Source organism: Octopus sinensis, linkage group LG4 (genome assembly GCF_006345805.1).
Source record: "Octopus sinensis linkage group LG4, ASM634580v1, whole genome shotgun sequence".
In the NCBI taxonomy this organism is placed as follows: domain Eukaryota; kingdom Metazoa; phylum Mollusca; class Cephalopoda; order Octopoda; family Octopodidae; genus Octopus; species Octopus sinensis.
Genome location: NC_043000.1, coordinates 58930537 through 58954038, shown reverse-complemented (window position 1 = coordinate 58954038; position 23502 = coordinate 58930537). Strand labels below are relative to the sequence as shown.

General features: G+C 36.9%; 1 protein-coding gene across 2 annotated transcripts in view; it reads right to left on the bottom strand.

Annotated features, from left to right (window-relative positions):
* Positions 1 to 23502, bottom strand: part of LOC115210783 (non-specific lipid-transfer protein) — a 78906-nt gene that overhangs the window by 40507 nt on the left and 14897 nt on the right. For both annotated transcript variants that reach the window (XM_036502012.1, XM_029779510.2), the window contains exons 2-9: positions 20676 to 20733; positions 20089 to 20160; positions 11805 to 11869; positions 9929 to 9992; positions 9075 to 9139; positions 7224 to 7350; positions 5887 to 5950; positions 48 to 134 (exon numbers count right to left, since the gene is read on the bottom strand). In XM_036502012.1, the coding sequence (XP_036357905.1) occupies positions 48 to 134; positions 5887 to 5950; positions 7224 to 7350; positions 9075 to 9139; positions 9929 to 9992; positions 11805 to 11869; positions 20089 to 20160; positions 20676 to 20691 (560 nt within the window). In that variant the 5' untranslated portion in view covers positions 20692 to 20733. The remainder of the gene's footprint in view (positions 1 to 47; positions 135 to 5886; positions 5951 to 7223; positions 7351 to 9074; positions 9140 to 9928; positions 9993 to 11804; positions 11870 to 20088; positions 20161 to 20675; positions 20734 to 23502) is intronic.

Sequence of the window (23502 nt, the reverse complement as noted above, 5' to 3'; positions counted from 1 at the left end):
TATTTAAATTTAAAGGAGATTACAAAGAACTCTAAAAGATAACTTACCAGCACTGTAATTTAGTCAAAGGAAAATGAATTTCTTTAGATGAAAGTATTTCTTCATAAGTATAAGGCTCTTGGAACTGAGAATAACTGTAAAAATTTAAAACAAATAAATAAAAATAAGACACTAGAAAAGAAAAAAGACTGACATTTACTTTTTCTTCACATGAATAGCATTTCACATGAAGAACACTGTTGATAATTAAACAAATATATATTTCTACGATAGCTTTGGGCCAACCAAAGCCTTGTGAATGGATTTGGTAGACGGAAAAAGAAAGATGCCAGTCATATATATATATTTGTGTGTGTGTTTGTTTCCCTCACCATCACATGACAGCTGATGTAGTGTTTACATCCTCGTAACTTATCAGTTCAGCAAAAGAGACTGATAGAATAAGTACAAGGAATAAGTCTTGAGGTCAATTTGTTCAATTAGAAGGCAGTGCTTCAGCATGGTTGCAGTCAAATGACTATTGAAAATTAGAACTTATAACATTACAGATTTTTGCCTAAACTTTACAACCTCTATGTCAAAGAGACAAGTATTTTCATAATTTTTATTATTACTCTTTTCATCTCTTATTATAAAAGGCAGATTTTATCTGCCTCCCTTTGTCACTTATAGAAATCTACAATATAGGATTTCTTCAATTACAATTTACCTAGCATTTTTAAGAGTAGAATGCATCGGGTCGTGCCAGGTCCAGTTTTTAAAATTTAAACTCCAATTAAGCAAAATTTACAGAAAACTCACATTCTGGTGTGTATGTCAAATGCTTTTCTTAATGTGGTTTACACCACACGCACAGTGTGCAACGAATAAAATGAAAGTAATTCACTTTTTGTAGTGAGTGACTCTTTCAGTCTGCCACTTCCTCTTTACACACATAGACACGCAAATATATAAATAAAATTGTAAGCTAACGTGCGTGTGAGTGAGTGCGTGTGTGTGTGTGTGTGCGCGTGCGTGAGTGTGTGACAGGAAAGTTTTTTAGGACGAATATAAGACCTATATCCAAGTAGCAGAAAGATCGCCCAAAAGTGTATATAGATATTTAAATGTATTTATACATTCATCTATACACAGATGTATGTATAATGTGTGTGTATATATTTCCATACACGTAACCATTCACTCCGCACAAAGTTTTTTAGGACGAAAATAAGATCTAAAGTTATCTCTAAGTAGCACAGAGATCGCCCAAAAGTGTATATAGATATATAAATCTATTTATATATTCATCTATGCACACATGTATGTATAACGTGTGTGTATATATTTCCATAGAGGTAACCATTCACTCCATACAAAGTTTTTTAGCACGAAAATAAGATCTAAAGTTATCTCTAAGAAACAGAAAGATCGCCCAAAAGTGTATATAGATATTTAAATGTATTTATATATTCATCTATACACACATGTATGTATAATGTGCGTGTATATATTTCCATAGAGGTAACCATTCAATCCATACAAAGTTTTTTAGGACGAAAATATTTATATATAAAAGAAAGGTTGTGTGTCTGTCTACTCCGATTTAGATTCCTAACTACTCCCACATTTTGCGATGCAGTTTAACCAAAACCGGGTATCTTATAGTCGTGATTCATATCGAGCCCTTCTGGGTATTAGCGCGCGTCTAAGATGAGTCTATGATTTTACAAATAATTTACCATCATTTTTTCCCATTTTAATGCATATTTTTAAAAATAAACGGAAGTAACTCTCAAACTTCACACCAATATGCGTGCTCATATGCGACGTAATATCACATCAGCAGCATTTCCTCACACCCTCCTTGCACTTGGCGAAGGCAAAATACCAGGGGATGAAACTGGTAATATTGCCATCGATTCCATTTGTACCATTGTTAAGACGCCTTCTGATCTCAGAGATGCAGTGTTCCCAGATCTACAAGCTAATTATCAGAATATGGATTGGATTGGCAAAAAGGCTATACTGGCCCCGAGGAATAAAACTGTTCACCATATTAATGATGAAATGCTAAAACTCATTCCTGGGGAAGTCTATGTATATCAGTCTATCGATACAACTCCTGACCCAGAGGACGTCATCAACTATCCAATAGAGGTACTCAATTCCTTGAGCACCCCGGACTACCACCACACTTTCTCAAGCTTAAAGTTGGTGCCCCTATAATGCTCATCAGAAATTTGGTTCCCCCAAAACAATGCAATGGCACACGTTTGATCGTTAAGTCCTTATCTCCCACCGTAAGCTTATATCAATATTTGCCTGAATAATCATCATAATTCAGTGCAATCATTAACAGTACTTTCAAGCAATTCAGCCCCGAGCAACGCCGGGCAATTCTGCTAGTACGTAATAAAAATAAAAATTTAACTACCTAACATGTAAACCATTTTTTAAAAAATGAAGTTATTGGTAAAATATGAAACGTAAAATAACTTCAGATTACAATTATTGATTTCTTTAAAATGTTAAATCTGATCAGAATCTCAATAGATTTAAATTGTTTTCCTTCAATTATATATTCTCAATATAACTTAAACTGATTAGCAATTAACATTTCTGCAAGGGAATTAATTAATTGTAAGTGCCAGCACCTAGTTATTGCAAAGTTTAATTTAATATTAATTATCATTAATAACATTATTTAAGTTAGTAATCAACAAATTATAGAGTGCTCACATAGAAACTAATACAAATGAAGTTCAATCCAGCTGGCAATTCACCATTCTATTTGAAGAATGTTTACCTTCTAATATAATTTTTTAAACTGGGTATAAGGTTAATTTTTGTAGAAGAGATGTATAATCAAATGAATTGGCACCAGTATGTAACTGATAGTTATTGTATCAACCTTAGAAGATGGAAAATAATGTTGACTTGATGGAAATTGAAATCAAAATGAAGAGAAATGAAAATAAATTTTGAAACATTTTGTTTAATACTTGATCATTTTTATCACCTTATTGGCATTGTTTTAGTTTAATAAGTTTTTTAAAGTGTTATTCTAAATCATGCTTTAACCCACTAATAAAAGTTGCCCATATATCAATTTCAAAACGTCTTGATGTAAAAAGTATGAGAATGTATAAAAAAAGATAACAAAAATACATGCACATTTTGTAGTTGAATTAAGTAATATTAAATCAAAATTTAAATAATATTTCTTGTCAAACTTAATTTAGATTAATAGATAGTAGTCTTCATTTTGCTGCTTAAATTTAATTGCTCTAAAATTCTACATTCACAAGCAATAATAAAACTAATAATCCACAATATTGATTTCTTACAAAGGGAAAGGCTAGCTGTTTGGAGGGAGGGAAGGAGGGTACAGTTGATAATAATAACCTAGTACTACACTGGGACAGTATCTAATCAACCTCAGAAGGGTAAATGATGAAGTCAACCTTGGTGGCATCTGATGTCAGAAGGGAAAGGGCCATAGCTAAATATTACATAGTACTTTGTTACTTCAACAATTTTGACAATTGATTGTTTGTGTGTTTTTCTGTCTGTGTGAAATATCTAGAACTTTGTCTACTACTTATGCTTGGTAGATAAGATAGTAAGTAGAATACAAGGGAATTAATTAATTTGATAATCTTAAATAAGTGGGTTTCTTTTGACTTACTGCTATTCATTTAATTTTGTAAATTATATACTTCTGTAAATTGGTATTCTAATTGATTTGTGCAAGTGAGACGTTTGCGCTGGTATGGTCATTTGACGAGAAGGGCTGAAAATAGTTGTGTGAAGAAGTGCCACACCCTAGCGGTTGAGGGAACCTGTGGAAGAGGTAGACCCAGGAAAACCTGGGACGAAGTGGTGAAGCACGACTTCCGAACTTTAGGTCTCACTGAGGAAATGACTAGAGACTGAGACCTATGGAAGTATGCTGTGCGTGAGAAGACCCGGCAGGACAAGTGAGACCATAACCCATGGCCTCTACCTGGGATGTAGCCAGTCCACTTGTGCATACCTTTCCGTCTTGGGACACAAAACTCTACTTGTGAAGACCTGTTGAGGCAAGTGGAAATCAGAATCAAAATCGATCAACATCAATGGAAATTGTAGCTGTGATACCAGTACCGGTGGCACGTAAGCGAACCATCCAAACATGGCCGTTGCCAGTGCCGCCCCAACGGGCCTCTGTGCCGGTGGCACGTAAAAAGCACCATCCAATCGTGGCCGTTGCCAGCCTCGCCTGGCTCCCGTGCCGGTGGCATGTAAAAAGTACCATCCGACCATGGCCGTTTGCCAGCCCCGTCTGGCACCTGTGCCGGTGGCACGTAAAAAGCACCCACTACACTCACGGAGTGGTTGGCGTTAGGAAGGGCATCCAACCCATGCTAGCATGGAAAGCGGACGCTAAATGATGATGATGATGATGTAATGATAGAACATATTAAACGATCTTTTTAAAATCCTGAAGATATGCAAAATATGTCAAAATTTTATGATTATGAAGAAATTAAATCTAAAGAGTCTGACAGAATGAGAAACCTAAAAGTAATGGATTATGCCAAAATCATAATCTCCAATCAAATATTAACAATTGATTAAGTACAACGTGTAAGGGATATTAATGTTACTTTCAGAAATAGTTTTCTGTTATGCCACTGATATAAAGGTTGACAAGGTATCCAATAATTTCATATCATTACTGACAACAAATATCGTTCACTATCTCTGCTTTCAAATAACTTATGATTTTGTATGTTAATGCAATTAGTTTGTGTCATGAGAGATTGTAGACCATTAGACAAATTTTGGCTACTCCACAATAGATATAATTTGTAGCTGACCTTGAAACATTCTTGGCATGAAGGTATTCAACCACATTTGGCATGCAAATCTCCTGGTAAAGCTGTTCCCTATGGACTCCAACCATGTCACATTTCTCAGACTAGTGGCTTCTAGTACATTGTGTGTTGATGGAGTTTGTTGTAACTCACACTCAACTTTGCAGTACTTCAAGGCTTGGTTTTGACCCTCCCTCATACTCTGTCTCCTATACATCAAGGATCTGTATATCACTTCCAGTGCCCACTCATACATGGATGATACCACACTTCATTCTTCCACATGCAACCTGGACATCTAACATCAATCCTGTACTGATTCCATAAACAGAAACCTTGAAAACATCTTCCAATGGAATGATGCCAGTCTTGTCTCCGTCAGCAACACAAAAACATGCTCATTATACATATCGAGAAAACATTATTGCTCCCCACTCCTAAACATGAACAGTATGCAACTAGAAGTCAGGGTTGGAAAATATTTCATACCCCCATCTACAGCTAACCTTCTATGAAGGTCATGTGGGATCCATATTGGAGTACTGCTCTCACATTTGGGATGATACTGCTGCTGCCACACACACATACATCCCCGATGCGTGTACAAAGAAAGGTTGCTTGTTTCTTTGGAATAAACTCAACACCATAGTACAACCCCTAACACATCTCTTCTTTCTGATCCTCAGAGATGGCTGGTCTAATGCTAACTCTGCTCTGGGACTTCTGACTCATTGTCCAATATATTTGGCCCATACTAACTTCTACATCTAGTTCATCAGATGGAACCTCTGGAATTCTCACTCTGCATATATTTTCTCGGCATCTGTTCAAGTTAAACTTGAAATGCGTGGATATCTCAGGTCTAGGAGAGCATGCAAAAGTCACTGGCAAAATAGTTTCTTGTAGACCAATCTAATAAAAAGAAAAGCTTTTAATAAATGCAAGTTTTGGAAGAGAGAGAAAGAAGGGTTTTTGATTTTATTTCTAGAGTTTCATAAAATATTTCATATAGATTTTGTTAAGGTCAATTTACAATTCAACTTACGGATTATTGACAGAATGTTTGTGATTTTTCCATGCAACTTTAGCAAAATGATGTTTTGTAGTTCCTAAAAGTACAAACAATGAATAACAAAACATTTTAAGTGTCTTTAAAACAATGAAATATGTTGTGTACAACTTTCTTATTAAAAGAAATAATTATTGGATGAGAAAAGAATTTATGAAGAAATGAAATAGGGAGAGAAGAATTAAATTTAATAATCATGTTGTTAGATGTACAATGGATGGTTAAGATGTAGATCAAGAGTTCAAACTTCACACACAACAGATAATACAATATAGCATCATTTTATTTACACAACTTGCATTAGTTAACCTAGGTTGAAGTAGGTTCCACTTGATAGTGGAACTGAAAATGGTCATGAGTGTAAAAGTGTGTGGCCAAGTATTTAAGGTAGAAAGCTCATGATTGTGAAATTGTGGTTTTGAGTCCTGGACTTGATGATGCATTGTGTAATTAAACATGGTTTTTTTAATTCATGTTGCAGCAGACTGCTCAGATAAAATAAGTACCAGCCAAGTGCTGGTGTAACCCTCTTTCTCTTCTATTGTCCCAAACTTGAAGTTCTACTGGGTTAATGGTAGGAAGCAACAAAACAATGCCTATGTCTGCTTACAACTACATAGGAACCTAAAACAATTAGCAAGCACATGATAGATGCTATCAAGTCGTACAGGGGACTATGATTTATGCAAAACATTGCTTCATTAATTATTGCAGTTTTTTCAGAACCTCCCAACAAATAGAATTTAAAATATCTGATAAAGCTCAAATCGATTATCTAAACAAGATACAATATCTTTCTTTATTAGGTATTTTTTATTTTTTAGCAGTAAAATACATGTTCTATTTGCATTTCATATGCTAACCATCATAATGCATGCTTTTATGTTAGATGTAAAACCTTAAGAAAAAAAAAAGTGGTAGTAGTAATTAATAATAAAACAAAAACGACAATCAATTTCATGTCAGCTTGACATGCCATTTTAAAATCTACAGCAACTAAGTATATTAGGTTCACTCTCAAATCTAAGTGCAGTTTAAAACAAAATATGAAGGAAAGTAGACAAAATTATTTATTGTAAAAGAAAGTTTAGTTACATTTGAGTAGGTAAAAACCTATGATATTTGCTCTCTCTCTATCTCTCCCCATATATATGAAGAGAACTAGCACTCATTTCTCTCACCTTGGCAATTCTAAAATTGAATATAAAAATTATTTTCCCTCTTGTTGTAACACTCCGATGTCAAGAAGATATTAACCTAGCCATACAACAAATTGATAAAAAGTTATTAATAAAATTTGAATAGTTAATTACCATATTTTTCCATGTGTTCCCTTCCAGCATTTCCAAACATCTGTACAGTAATTGGTGATGCCTCAATACCTCTCATTTCAGCCATGGAATTAACATGATTTTCAAGAGGGTTGGCACGATCATTAAACTAGAATAGAAAGAAGTATACAAACCTCAATATAAACTGAATTCCATGATTTTTCATCCATTACAATTTTATATTCTTCATTAAAGGATATTAGAATATATTTGTGTAATATGTGTTTAATACTTTTATGAACTACAGAACTAATATAAATTTAAGTATGGTTACAGAATCATATGTATTTAAAATAATAAAATTTTTTGGCATTTAAAAGATAGGTATGCAAAAGAGAAGTCCACTGAAATTAGAACTCAAAATAAAAGAAACAGCTTGAGATTAACTAAAGCATATTATCACATATATAACATCTGGAAGCAAGTGTTCTATAATAATAAACTGATACAGTTGATACAGCATGAAATATCAGTTGGGTTAATAGTGTTAAAAACAATATATTTGATCCAACTTGCCAATCCATTTTAAATTACTGATAATTAAATAGAAAGTAAATATATGCAAAAATATAATACCCCATTATGACAAGCACAAATTGTATGCCCACTCTTCAGACATTGTAAGACTAGTCTGTAAAATAGCCTCTCTCTATTTCTATCTTTTATTAATTTTTGTGATGGGATAAACTAGTTTCAAAACCATTGGCTTATTTTAGCATAATTTTCTCAAAACTTACAGTTGTCTTTTGTGTATGAATTTTTCAATATTCTAGACTGTATCTGCTGTAACAATAAGCATAAGTTCTAAGAGACTCAATGAATATAGCTTCAGAAACAGAACAAGGTATTGTAGATTAATATTTAGAGAATACAGAACCAGGATGTTCATGATTATATTTTTCTAAAAACTTTTTAATAGATTTTGTTTTTGTATTTGTGTTTGCAAGATTCTTGATGTGACCTCATGTTTAAACAAATTTTGCTATATCTCAGGAGGGTCATCATGCCAATAATAAACACACACACAGGTTTATTTTCACTTCATTATTTGTTAATTAACTATTTAACTAATTTGCTTGTCATTGAAGAGATTGCAAATGGTGGTGAAAGGACCTTGGCATAAATACAGCTAACTGATTAATTAACCAAATGATTAATCAAATAGTTAAATAGCCAACCAATTGACAAACAATAAAGAAGTGAAACTGAACCAGTGTATGTGTTTGTGTTTATTATTTTTGCTAAATAAAATTATCATTATCACATTATCAAATACAGAGATTTTGGTTTTCTTTTTGGTTATAATATCTATTAGCACACCACATCTATTTTTTAAATTAGTTTAATCTCAAAAAGTAAAAACATGTTTTTTATTTTCTTCTAAAGTATACAGAACAATTTTTGAATGAAAGATATAAATGAATTCAACCAAATTTAACCTGTATATTTAGTATAATATTGCAAAAAGCTAATTTAAAACACTAGTATTATCTAAACCATTTCTTGTTACATTTTTGAAAAGGTTCTACTGAAGTCCAAGTCTTAACGATTCTGTTTAAGCTGTTACATTAACAGGCAAAGAAAAAGGAGAAAAAGTAGGGATGTGCTGTCTAATTCACTAGCGAACAGTAAACTTAAAACATCAAATTTCCCAAGAGGGAAAGTTATTGAATTAACTATGTTTTATAAATTTTTTTTAAAGAACATTTCTTAAATCAATTTTATTCCATCTCAGAAATTTTTACATCTTTAAACTCATAATTTTTTTTTTTTTTTTTTTTCTCATTTTAATGAATTTACAGGTGTTATTTCAAGAAAGAAGTAAAATCTTACATGAGAAGATAAAGAACCACTGGCCATCTTTTCAAATCCAAGAGCCAACACACAATCAGCTAGACCTAAAAATTAATAAAATAATTGTTTCTTTCTTTTCCTCTTTTTTGAAATATATTTTATTTTTTCATCAATATTTATTTAATGAAAGTCAAACTTATATATGTGAGCCAAAATTTGTAGTATCCATGTCAATTGCTTGACTTTGTATAAATAAAAATTCTCATCAGATGATGAACCTGTTTGAAGAAACACAGCTCCTGGTTGTCTTCTTAACGCTTATAGAAAAGAATATATTTTCACCGAGTCCTTCAATCTACAGAGACAGAGTATATCTCTAGTTTCAACAATATTAAGAAAAAGCTTTCCTTGGATAAAACAGTCTATTACAAGTATTCAGGTTTCTCTAGAGGCAGGACTGAACTGAGCACTGCAAGCTAACAAACAAGTTGTCAATTTTTGTAGAGCTGCTGCAGTTTACAAAAGTAACTCACATCGTGTCATAAGCATTTAGATCTAGGCTGTTTTCTACAGTGGTGCACTATTGTTATTGTTTAGCTACAGGCTAATCCTGTTTGAGTGGACTTAGGCTCAAACAAGTTCCAATTATGATCACACCATCTTTTTAGGGATGTGTACGAGCACAATATCAAATGCATCTTTGTTAATTTAAAGGAGATTAGGCTGCTATTTATCACAAGTAGAGCAGCCATCTGATGGCCCGTTCATTGAAATAGCTCACGAGTGTTAGGCACAAGTAACAAACAGTATTTCTTCTGTTTCCTCTACATAGAGTTAGACAAAATACTGTGAGAAAGATAATGAATTATAGAAACCTTAATTAGCCTACTTACCACCTTCAATGAGTTGTTTGCCCAGCATTAATGCTGTAGAACCAGTGGAACAGTTGTTGTTCACCTATCAATTCATTGAAAGAAAAGCATAATTATGAACATGCATTTGATAAATAACAACTGTAAATTGACAATACCGGTCATTGTATAATGGGTGTTTGGCACAACATATACATTTTTACATAATTTTGCTTATCTATCCTTCTTCCTCGCAGTATAAAATTTGCTCCAGTATATGAATTATTCCAAAATTATCTAGCAAGGTAAACAAACATATGTATTGATAGAAAAACAAATATGACAGATATGAACCCTCCAATCTCTGAGCAAGCAGATCAATTCTTTGTTTACTGATTTATTTTTAAGAGAAAATATGAAAGAATACAATAGAACAAATATAGGTTAGTATTAGAAGTAGAGAGATAATAAAGAGAATTTAAAGACAAACATGGTATTTTTTAATAGTCAGTATATGTAGTGATGTGAGACTTTCAGTAAGAGACTTTTAATTCAAGATTTACTAAAATCTCCATAATATTTTGGAAGTAAAGAGCATTACATTTGCATTACAAAGTGGTTCTTTATAAAAATTTAAAAATTTTGAGCTGAGGATATGGTATAAAATGTTTCGTTATTTTTGAAACATTACTTGAGAATTAGAATTTTCCAATGTGTTTCTTTCTCATGATATATCAAATATAATGTTAACATAATTTTATAATGGTAAACATTTTCTGAAAATTTTTCAATATTTTATTATTAAAATTGAACATTATAAACCTATTTTTTGCTTAGATTAATTTTTGTTATAACCAAATATGAATTTTCTATTATCTATATTTTGTAATAATTTGAGTGGTGTTTGCCATATTTACAACTCAAAAGTATGGCACTCACTTCAAAATCAGAAAGTACTCCACTTGTAACAGTTACTGGTTCTTTATAAAGTACATGTGCAAACCAGAGATTATTAGCAGCTACCACACATATATAAACATTTTAGATAGCACAAAAATAAGACAAACTTTCACCCACCTACACATTATAAATACCAACAAACTGACATATCCTGTTACTGACTCTTTTACCACTACTAAAACACTTTAATGCTTCTCCAAGTTTCCAAACTAAATACATCTGTCAAAGTTCACCTGATATAATTACTTCTCATATGATTCTTGCTATGTCTCACTCTGTAAATATTGTACCTAACATTTCACCCAATTTATATTTCAGAACTATAACCACCTTGACACCCCAAACTCTAATGTTCAAGCTGTAGATGAAATACTTCAATCTAGGAAGGCATGTGAAGATTATGAATCACCTTTAGATAAAAGCTGGTTCTACAAGATCTTTAGGCAGAGGGCTGTAATATTTTTTACACAAGTGCAATGTATTTATTCAGGTTAATAAGTGGGTCTTTACATAGCCATTCATACTCCTAGAAAAAGATGTCAAATGACACATTGGATAATATAGTCTAAGATAAAAAAGACAAGATAATCATGGAAAGAATGCTTCTAATTACACTGTAAAGATCAAAGCAGAATATTTGCTATAATGATATTTCTGCTTCAGCAACTCAGCACTGAATCTGTCTGAAATGTAATGGAAAATAGGTCAGTTTCAAAACATTGATATCCAGCTCAGAAAATCAAAGTTTGAAGGGAATAGTAGTCATTTCCTTTGATTTGTAGACAGAATCAAATAGGAAATAACACTTACTGATCAAAGACAAAAAAAAAAAAAATTTGCTACATGTGTTATAGGTCTTCTACATCAGGTCAAAACAAGGGCCAAACAACAACAAACTATTTTTCAAAACAGTATTTTACCACCCAGAACAATGCTCCCAAATAGTAAAATAGCCTACATTATAGATTGGTATGCCAGTTAATCCTAACTTGTAGACTGCTTTCTGACCACATGTAGAATCACCTGGAAAGGAAAATATAATAGAAGCAATAAATTTAAATCAAATATTAAAAAATAGAATTTTGCAGTCATAAGTTAAATATATATATATATCATCATCATCATCATCATTTAATGTCCGCTTTCCATGCTAGCATGGGTTGGACGGTTCAACTGGGGTCTGGGGAGCCCGAAAGCTGCACCAGTCCAGTCAGATCTGGCAGTGTTTCTACAGCTGGATGCCCTTCCTAACGCCAACCACTCCGAGAGTGTAGTGGGTGATTTTATGTGCCACCGACACAGGTGCCAGACGAGGCTGGCAAACGGCCACGCTCGGATGGTGTTTTTTATGTGCCACCGACACAGGTGCCAGACGGGGCTGGCAGACGGCCACGCTCGGATGGTGTTTTTATGTGCCACCGACACAGGTGCCAGATGAGGCTGGCGAACGGCCACGATCGGATGGTGTTTGTTACGTGCCCACAGCACGGAGGCCAGTCGGTGCGGTACTGGCTACGGCCATGTTCGGATGGTTTTCTTGTGTGCCACCGGCACTGGTACCACAAAGATACAATTCCATTAATGTTCATCTATTTTGATTTGTTTTGATTTGATTTGATTTGATTTCATTTTGATTTTCACTTGCCTCAACAGGCCTTCACAAGTATCACAAGGAGGAAGGTATGCACAGGTGGACTGACTACGTCCCAGGTAGGGGCCATGGGATATGGCCTGACTAGTCTTGCCGGGTCTTCGGATGGTGTTTTTATGTGCCACCGACACAGGTGCTAGATGAGGCTGGCGAACGGCCACGATCGGATGGTGTTTGTTATGTGCCCACAGCACGATGGCCAGTCGATGCGGTACTGACTACGGCCACGTTCAGATGGTTTTCTCTTGTGTGCCACAGGCACTGGTACCACAAAGATACAAATTCCATTGATGTTCATCTATTTTGATTTGATTTGATTTTCACTTGCCTCAACAGGTCTTCACAAGTGTCACAAGAAGGAAGGTATGCACAGGTGGACTGACTAGTCTTGCCGGGTCTTCGGAAGGTGTTTTTATGTGCCACCGACACAGGTGCCAGATGAGGCTGGCGAACGGCCACGATCGGATGGCGTTTGTTACGTGCCCACAGCACGGAGGCCAGTCGGTGTGGTACTGGCTACGGCCACGTTCGGATGGTCTTCTTGTGTGCCACCGGCACTGGTACCACAAAGATACAATTCCATTAATGTTCATCTATTTTGATTTGTTTTGATTTGATTTGATTTGATTTCATTTTGATTTTCACTTGCCTCAACAGGCCTTCACAAGTATCACAAGGAGGAAGGTATGCACAGGTGGACTGACTACGTCCCAGGTAGGGGCCATGGGATATGGCCTGACTAGTCTTGCCGGGTCTTCGGATGGTGTTTTTATGTGCCACCGACACAGGTGCTAGATGAGGCTGGCGAACGGCCACGATCGGATGGTGTTTGTTATGTGCCCACAGCACGATGGCCAGTCGATGCGGTACTGACTACGGCCACGTTCGGATGGATTTCTTGTGTGCCACAGGCACTGGTACCACGGGCACTGGTACCACAAAGATACAAATTCCATTGATGTCATCTATTTTGATTTGATTTGATTTTCACTTGCCTCAACAGGTCTTCACATGTCACAAGAAGGAAGTATGCACAGGTGGACTGACTACGTCCCAGGTAGGGGCCATGGGATATGGCCTGACTAGTCTTGCCGGGTCTTCGGAAGGTGTTTTTATGTGCCACCGACACAGGTGCCAGATGAGGCTGGCGAACGGCCATGATCGGATGGTGTTTGTTACGTGCCCACAGCACGGAGGCCGGTCGATGCGAAACTGGCTACGGCCACGTTCGGATGGTTCTCTTGTGTGCCACCGGCACTGGTACCACAAAGTGTGTGCCACCGTCACTGGTACCACAAAGATACAGATTCCATTGATGTTCATCTATTTTGATTTGTTTTGATTTTCACTTGCCTCAACAGGTCTTCACAAGTGTCACAAGAAGGAAGGTATGCACAGGTGGACTGACTACGTCCCAGGTAGGGGCCATGGGTTATGGCCTGACTAGTCTTGCCGGGTTTTCGGATGGTGTTTTTATGTGCCACCGACACAGGTGCTAGATGAGGCTGGCGAACGGCCACGATCGGATGGTGTTTGTTACGTGCCCACAGCACGGAGGCCAGTCGGTGCGGTACTGGCTACGGCCACGTTCGGATGGTTTTCTTGTGTGCCACCGGCACTGGTACCACAAAGATACAATTCCATTAATGTTCATCTATTTTGATTTGTTTTGATTTGATTTGATTTGATTTCATTTTGATTTTCACTTGCCTCAACAGGCCTTCACAAGCATCACAAGGAGGAAGGTATGCACAGGTGGACTGACTACGTCCCAGGTAGGGGCCATGGGATATGGCCTGACTAGTCTTGCCGGGTCTTCGGATGGTGTTTTTATGTGCCACCGACACAGGTGCTAGATGAGGCTGGCGAACGGCCACGATCGGATGGTGTTTGTTATGTGCCCACAGCACGATGGCCAGTCGATGCGGTACTGACTACGGCCACGTTCGGATGGATTTCTTGTGTGCCACAGGCACTGGTACACAAAGATACAAATTCCATTGATGTTCATCTATTTTGATTTGATTTGATTTTCACTTGCCTCAACAGGTCTTCACAAGTGTCACAAGAAGGAAGGTATGCACAGGTGGACTGACTAGTCTTGCCGGGTCTTCGGAAGGTGTTTTTATGTGCCACGACACAGGTGCCAGATGAGGCTGGCGAACGGCCATGATCGGATGGTGTTTGTTACGTGCCCAAGCACGGAGGCCGGTCGATGCGAAACTGGCTACGGCCACGTTCGGATGGTTCTCTGTGTGCCACCGGCACTGGTACCACAAAGTGTGTGCCACCGTCACTGGTACCACAAAGATACAGATTCCATTGATGTTCATCTATTTTGATTTTTTTGATTTTCACTTGCCTCAACAGGTCTTCACAAGTGTCACAAGAAGGAAGGTATGCACAGGTGGACTGACTACGTCCCAGGTAGGGGCCATGGGTTATGGCCTGACTAGTCTTGCCGGGTTTTCGGATGGTGTTTTTATGTGCCACCGACACAGGTGCTAGATGAGGCTGGCGAACGGCCACGATCGGATGGTGTTTGTTATGTGCCCACAGCACGATGGCCAGTCGATGCGGTACTGACTACGGCCACGTTCGGATGGATTTCTTGTGTGCCACAGGCACTGGTACCACGGGCACTGGTACCACAAAGATACAAATTCCATTGATGTTCATCTATTTTGATTTGATTTGATTTTCACTTGCCTCAACAGGTCTTCACAAGTGTCACAAGAAGGAAGGTATGCACAGGTGGACTGACTACGTCCCAGGTAGGGGCCATGGGATATGGCCTGACTAGTCTTGCCGGGTCTTCGGAAGGTGTTTTTATGTGCCACCGACACAGGTGCCAGATGAGGCTGGCGAACGGCCATGATCGGATGGTGTTTGTTACGTGCCCACAGCACGGAGGCCGGTCGATGCGAAACTGGCTACGGCCACGTTCGGATGGTTCTCTTGTGTGCCACCGGCATGGTACCACAAAGTGTGTGCCACCGTCACTGGTACCACAAAGATACAGATTCCATTGATGTTCATCTATTTTGATTTGTTTTGATTTTTCATGCCTCAACAGGTCTTCACAAGTGTCACAAGAAGGAAGGTATGCACAGGTGGACTGACTACGTCCCAGGTAGGGGCCATGGGTTATGGCCTGACTAGTCTTGCCGGGTTTTCGGATGGTGTTTTTATGTGCCACCGACACAGGTGCTAGATGAGGCTGGCGAACGGCCACGATCGGATGGTTTTGTTACGTGCCCACAGCACGGAGGCCAGTCGGTGCGGTACTGGCTACGGCCACGTTCGGATGGTTTTCTGTGTGCCACCGGCACTGGTACCACAAAGATACAATTCCATTAATGTTCATCTATTTTGATTTGTTTTGATTTGATTTGATTTGATTTCATTTTGATTTTCACTTGCCTCAACAGGCCTTCACAAGTATCACAAGGAGGAAGGTATGCACAGGTGGACTGACTACGTCCCAGGTAGGGGCCATGGGATATGGCCTGACTAGTCTTGCCGGGTCTTCGGATGGTGTTTTTATGTGCCACTGACACAGGTGCTAGATGAGGCTGGCGAACGGCCACGATCGGATGGTGTTTGTTATGTGCCCACAGCACGATGGCCAGTCGATGCGGTACTGACTACGGCCACGTTCGGATGGTTTTCTCTTGTGTGCCACAGGCACTGGTACCACAAAGATACAAATTCCATTGATGTTCATCTATTTTGATTTGATTTGATTTTCACTTGCCTCAACAGGTCTTCACAAGTGTCACAAGAAGGAAGGTATGCACAGGTGGACTGACTAGTCTTGCCGGGTCTTCGGAAGGTGTTTTTATGTGCCACCGACACAGGTGCCAGATGAGGCTGGCGAACGGCCACGATCGGATGGTGTTTGTTACGTGCCCACAGCACGGAGGCCAGTCGGTGCGGTACTGGCTACGGCCACGTTCGGATGGTTTTCTTGTGTGCCACCGGCACTGGTACCACAAAGATACAATTCCATTAATGTTCATCTATTTTGATTTGTTTTGATTTGATTTGATTTGATTTCATTTTGATTTTCACTTGCCTCAACAGGCCTTCACAAGCATCACAAGGAGGAAGGTATGCACAGGTGGACTGACTACGTCCCAGGTAGGGGCCATGGGATATGGCCTGACTAGTCTTGCCGGGTCTTCGGATGGTGTTTTTATGTGCCACCGACACAGGTGCTAGATGAGGCTGGCGAACGGCCACGATCGGATGGTGTTTGTTATGTGCCCACAGCACGATGGCCAGTCGATGCGGTACTGACTACGGCCACGTTCGGATGGATTTCTTGTGTGCCACAGGCACTGGTACCACAAAGATACAAATTCCATTGATGTTCATCTATTTTGATTTGATTTGATTTTCACTTGCCTCAACAGGTCTTCACAAGTGTCACAAGAAGGAAGGTATGCACAGGTGGACTGACTAGTCTTGCCGGGTCTTCGAAGGTGTTTTTATGTGCCACCGACACAGGTGCCAGATGAGGCTGGCGAACGGCCATGATCGGATGGTGTTTGTTACGTGCCCACAGCACGGAGGCCGGTCGATGCGAAACTGGCTACGGCCACGTTCGGATGGTTCTCTTGTGTGCCACCGGCACTGGTACCACAAAGTTGTGCCACCGTCACTGGTACCACAAAGATACAGATTCCATTGATGTTCATCTATTTTGATTTGTTTTGATTTACTTGCCTCAACAGGTCTTCACAAGTGTCACAAGAAGGAAGGTATGCACAGGTGGACTGACTACGTCCCAGGTAGGGGCCATGGGTTATGGCCTGACTAGTCTTGCCGGGTTTTCGGATGGTGTTTTTATGTGCCACCGACACAGGTGCTAGATGAGGCTGGCGAACGGCCACGATCGGATGGTGTTTGTCATGTGCCCACAGCACGGAGGCCAGTCGGTGCGGTACTGGCTACGGCCACGTTCGGATGGTCTTCTTGTGTGCCACCGGCACTGGTACCACAAAGATACAATTCCATTAATGTTCATCTATTTTGATTTGTTTTGATTTGATTTGATTTGATTTCATTTTGATTTTCACTTGCCTCAACAGGCCTTCACAAGTATCACAAGGAGGAAGGTATGCACAGGTGGACTGACTACGTCCCAGGTAGGGGCCATGGGATATGGCCTGACTAGTCTTGCCGGGTCTTCGGATGGTGTTTTTATGTGCCACCGACACAGGTGCTAGATGAGGCTGGCGAACGGCCACGATCGGATGGTGTTTGTTATGTGCCCACAGCACGATGGCCAGTCGATGCGGTACTGACTACGGCCACGTTCGGATGGATTTCTTGTGTGCCACCGGCACTGGTACCACAAAGATACAAATTCCATTGATGTTCATCTATTTTGATTTGATTTTGATTTTCACTTGCCTCAACAGGCCTTCACAAGTATCACAAGGAGGAAGGTATGCACAGGTGGACTGACTACGTCCCAGGTAGGGGCCATGGGTTATGGCCTGACTAGTCTTGCCGGGTCTTCGGATGGTTTTTATGTGCCACCGACACAGGTGCTAGATGAGGCTGGCGAACGGCCATGATCGGATGGTGTTTGTTATGTGCCCACAGCACGATATATATAAAAAAAAAAAAACAAAGCTGAAACATTTTCCTTTTAATTCACATACAATTAATATCAATTTGATTTCCTCATGTTTTGTCTTTGGCCAGCCTCTCTCAGTTCTGTTAACCACTTGCTTCTCCCAACATGAAGACATTACCTCTGGACCCCCACCCCACCCTATAGAAATTAGCTCCATTCATATTCCCCTACCTCATATTTTAATATCTTGCCACATGAAGTAGGAACCTTGCCAGATCAGATTGGAGCCTGGTGCAGCCTCCTGGCTTGCCAGTCCTCAGTCAAACCATCCAATCCATACTAGCATGGAAAGAGGATGTTAAACAATGATGATGATCCAATATATATTCATTTGATCATTATTGAAGATAAGAGGAGCCCATTCTTCAGTTTGAACATTGGTAAATGTTAAACAGGAGAATAAGCAGATTAAGAAAATCTAAAGCATTATCACAGCTGATAGCAAACACAAATGTTTTTGTTTATTAATAGATAGAGGATACATGTGCTGGTGGAAGGGTCATAACTCCTATTTCAGATTTATTCATACACTGAGTCAATGGTAAAGACACTTAGCTTTTACTGTCTCAGGTTACTTCATTCAAACTGCACATCACAGGTGATTTTAGTACACTCTGTAAGGAGTGAGAATATCATAACCGATGAGTTTTGTAAGTTTATAATGCTGGATTGCGGAGAAGGCACATGTAAAAACCCAGTACTCCTACCAAGGGAGATAAATGTCTTAATAGACAGCTGTGGAATTTAGGATTAGCAGTTATGCTTTTCAAAAGCAGGTGACTTTTATTTATAAATCTGCACTGAAAACTAATTCACAAATTTAGTTCACTTTTCTCTATCCCAGAATAATATCTATTTCATTAACACTTGTCATTCCTTACTTGAAAATGAAAATATTAATTATTCTTTACTGCAAAGTTAAGAGAGTGGTAGAAACATTGCAGAGCCAAGCTTTAATGCCTTGAGGTATTTATTTTTTTCTCTTCTATATTATGAAATAATATTCTTTATTCTTGAGTGGGGCTCAGTAAAATAAGTATCTAACATCTCCTAGAGATGATTCAATCAATTATACTCCTCTACAAATTTGTAGCCTTGTACCAATATAAGAAATCATTATAATTAGGTAACTGACATAGAAGAGTGCCAGACTAAATACTCTACATTATTTGGTTTTATTCCTGCATGTTCTGAATTCAAATCTTGCAGAGTAAACATTGCATTTCCTTTACAAATATATGGCCTTGTATCAATGTGAAAAGTCATTGTTCTTCACAACTACAAACTTGAGTGAGTTGTCTGTGCAGTTATTGCTGTTTTTCTTTATAAACTAGTCATATTATCAATAATTACGATTGACAACATGGTTACTTTCCCAGGAATTTTTCTTTTAACAACTCTTTTTCTAAGATTTGTTTGTCATAACAACCTGATAATTTTATAGTAAAGCAATACTCCTACCAATTTCCTAAATTATGGGGTAAACAGTAACTTTCTTAATTATATATCAGAATGTCTGAGAAAGGATTTGAACTAATAAACTAATGGGACGGATCTGAAACCTTGGCTAAAATTTATATACCTGCCCAAAAAGTATCTCTTAAAGAAACTAGATGATAAGTAGAGAACCTTTTATATTGCACTTTTCTTTAGTTTGTATGCTTTGATTTGGTACTGGCCAGTCTGTAAGAAATGAGTTTTAGTTGGCTGACTTAGTATCCTGGTGGTATTTATTAACTCACAAAAGGATTTCAACTCAAAACACTGGTACAAAATTGGTCATATCAGACTCATTGCCGTAGACACAATATTTTAAGGTTTTGGAAAATACAAGCTCAAATTTGTTTTATCATAATTATTTTCAGAAAAGATTAAAGACAACATGAAAAAAAAAAAAAAGATTAAAATGATTTTAATATTTCAGTGAAGTGATTGATTTACCATAAACATAGCCAACAACTGCGTGTTCAATATCTTCAAAGGATATACTTGCATCATGTAGAGCTTTGGTACCTTGACAGCAACAAAAATAAAAATTCAGTGAATTACTCAAGTATTATATACAAAAAAGTAAAATATTATATTTCAATATGTTTAATTTTAACACCATTTGATAGTTCTAAAATTATTTTAGAAATGAAAAATTAAGAGAATGCATGTAGGTCTGATGACTGAAAAATTACAAATTGAATTGTTTGATTTCATTCAAACTCAATGCTGAAGCAATATGTATGTTCTCTAATTAGATTATAAAGGTTTGATAAATGTAGCATAAAAATTCTGTAATATTCCACAGAGAATATGAATTAATCCATTCTAAGAATATTTTTAGTCTTGCCCCAAAATAGATTTGTGGTTAATAATTTTTTGAACTTCAGTATTGAGCTGAGATGATAGAAAACTGTTAAATGTTAGTTATAAGGATTAATAAAATTAATATCATTATAGTGGCTGTTAAAACAATGATGATGATGAATATATTAGTATCTTTAAACTGATCTTTACTGATGTCAAGAAAAGCCATATACCTGCTTCAAAAGCCATATCTGGATAGTCAAAGTCTTCACGATTTCTAGGTTTTTCAAACTAAAGTTGTAAAATTTAAAGAACAAATGAATTAGTAAAAAGAATTACATATTAAAAAATACTTTCTAAATTTAATGTAAAAACTTATTTAAAATTTCTTTTCCAAACTAATTGGTAGCAGTCTTTAAAAGTAAGCACCAATTATATACACAATAACTGTTAAATGGTGTACTAGTTATCCTAACTAGCATGTACCAACACAATTTGCTTGAGCACTAGCAACTGCAGCCAAATCCCCTTCCAATAGCAATAAGCACACACATGTGCCACATGAACTGACTCACTAATAAATTAATGCATTCAGATAGAAAAGTGTAAGCATCTTTTACTTTTGGTATTTCTTTTGTTTTTGATTTTTTTTTTGTTTTAACTTCTGCCATGAAGATATTTGATATTAACTGTGGTAAGTGCTTTAATTGGCCATATTAAAAAGCCAATCACTTGGCGACTGGAGATAATTAGAGTGCCAACGTTTAAAAGTAAATATGTAATGTATCAGCAAAATAATCTGTAATGAACACTGCAAGAAATTCAATGAAGAAACTGGGGGAAAAGTATAAAGGCAAATAACTAGACATCACAGAAACTGCCTACAGTGGTTCACTAGTGTAATTTAATGAAGTGTATTTGCCACTTGTTCAACATTGACACACGAGTCCGAAGAGTGTGCTAAAATGTCAGGTCATAAGAATTTCAAATCAACAGATGCTGGTTGTCTTGAAAATTTGGCACAACATGAAATACAAGACAGCACACATTGAGAAGGACAGTGTTGATGTTATAAATAGGGAATAATGGAAATCCACAAACTGTCTTGTTTTGCCTCAATAATTGTATGTAAATGAATTGAATAATGCAGATGAAATAAGCCAGTGTTACTGAATACACAGAATGGTTCTATGAGCTACAAGTACAAAACAAGTTCTGTGCTTGTTAATAAAAGTATTCTTCAAAATTAGTTTTTACATCTAATTTGCAATGTTAACATAGGTTAGATGAATATATTATTGAAGCATTGTTGTACAGCTGTATAAATTTCCTGTCATTAACCTATACCTGTTTTTCGAGTAAGGGATCTCTTATATCTTCAAAGATACAAAGCCCAGTATATGATTCACTGATAGGGGAAATGACATCATCACTGCTTGTAGTTCATGGTTTTTCGAGAAGTGCAAAGGTAAACAAACCCAGACCCATACATACACGTGTACACATGTGTGAATACATACATACAAACGATGGGTTTTTCAGTTTTTGTCAACCAAATCCACTCACAAGACTCTGGTTGGCCTGGGGCTACAACAGAAGACACTTGCCCCAAAAGTTATGCAATGACACTGAACCTGAAGTGAACTTTTTTAAACAATACAGCCAGGCCTACACTTGTATGGTTAAAATAACTGTTAAAAAATGCTTGGAACTGATAAATGAAAGTCATTGGGTATTGAGGAAAGTACTAACTCAAATGCTTTATAGTGTAGATTGGGAAATGTACCCATTTTGCATTAATTATGGTTAATAAGTTAAGATTTTGGACTTAATGTGGAATCAAGAACAGTACATATGCTTTTTGACAATTATGTGATAATCCTCATTAATATTATTTAAGAAACAACAATCTAGAATTTCAAACAGCCAATAACATTAATTTGATGAAGTCAATCATTATAGGAATCACACAAAATTTGAACACTTTTTATTGTGAAAGTTTGGTAAGCAAAATCCTTAACCTTTTTGTATTCAGATTATTCTGTCAAATGTAATGCTTATTTAATCACTTTTAATCATTTTTAATACAGCACTATCTTGTAACTTCAAGATTTTGATGATGTGATTGTTTATTTTTAGAATAACATTGTGGAATAAGTGTGAGAGGCTGGATCTGGTCAACTTGGACCTAAAACAGGGAGAATGTTTGGGCCTGATATGGCCAGTTTAAATGTTAAAGGGTTAAACAGCCAAATGAAATCTGTCTTTAATAACTAACGAATTTAGTATAATGTTAAATTTTTACAGTAATACAGTTTGTTGTCTGCATCTGGAGAAAATAAATAGCAAGTTTATTCAGAAGTGCTTTATTCTGTGGGAAAAAGTATTCAGGTTTGAAAATGTTAAATTACAATATTTCAGATGCTTTAATAATTTTGCATGTATCAGAACCAGTTTTGAATATCATAATGAAAATTCTGAGGACACCAATTGTAGAACAAATTGTAATAAAATACCAAGAAGTGTCCAAATATAATGAAAGTGAGAAGTAAGGCACACTTAAGTTTCAGTGAATATTTATACCATGAAATGTGTTGCTGAAACATAACACAAGGAAGACAATGACAACAGTTCTTTATTTGTACCACATATTGGAGAATTTTATAAAGTGCATCTGGTTAATTACTTCTGCATTATTAACGATTTGGGATCAAATATTCTTATTTAGTCCCTAAAAGGTTCATGCTTATTACATGTATTGAAATTTAGCAGTAATTTTGGGTTGTATCATTTGGCCAGGATACACTGAAAATGTTTTAGTAAGCATACAATAAAAAGCAAGATGACTTGATTTATGAGTTATTTGCTTACTTTATGTAAAGAATATATACAGAGAGACGCCAACCATATAAGACAGTAGTCAAGTCGTAGATGACATATTTAATGCAAGCAACATTAAAAAAAGCTGATTAAAAACATAATCAGTGAGGAAAAAGCGATACAGTCAATGATTAATTCTACATAATTTATTTTGGCAAGTAAGGGAGACAACTTTGGATA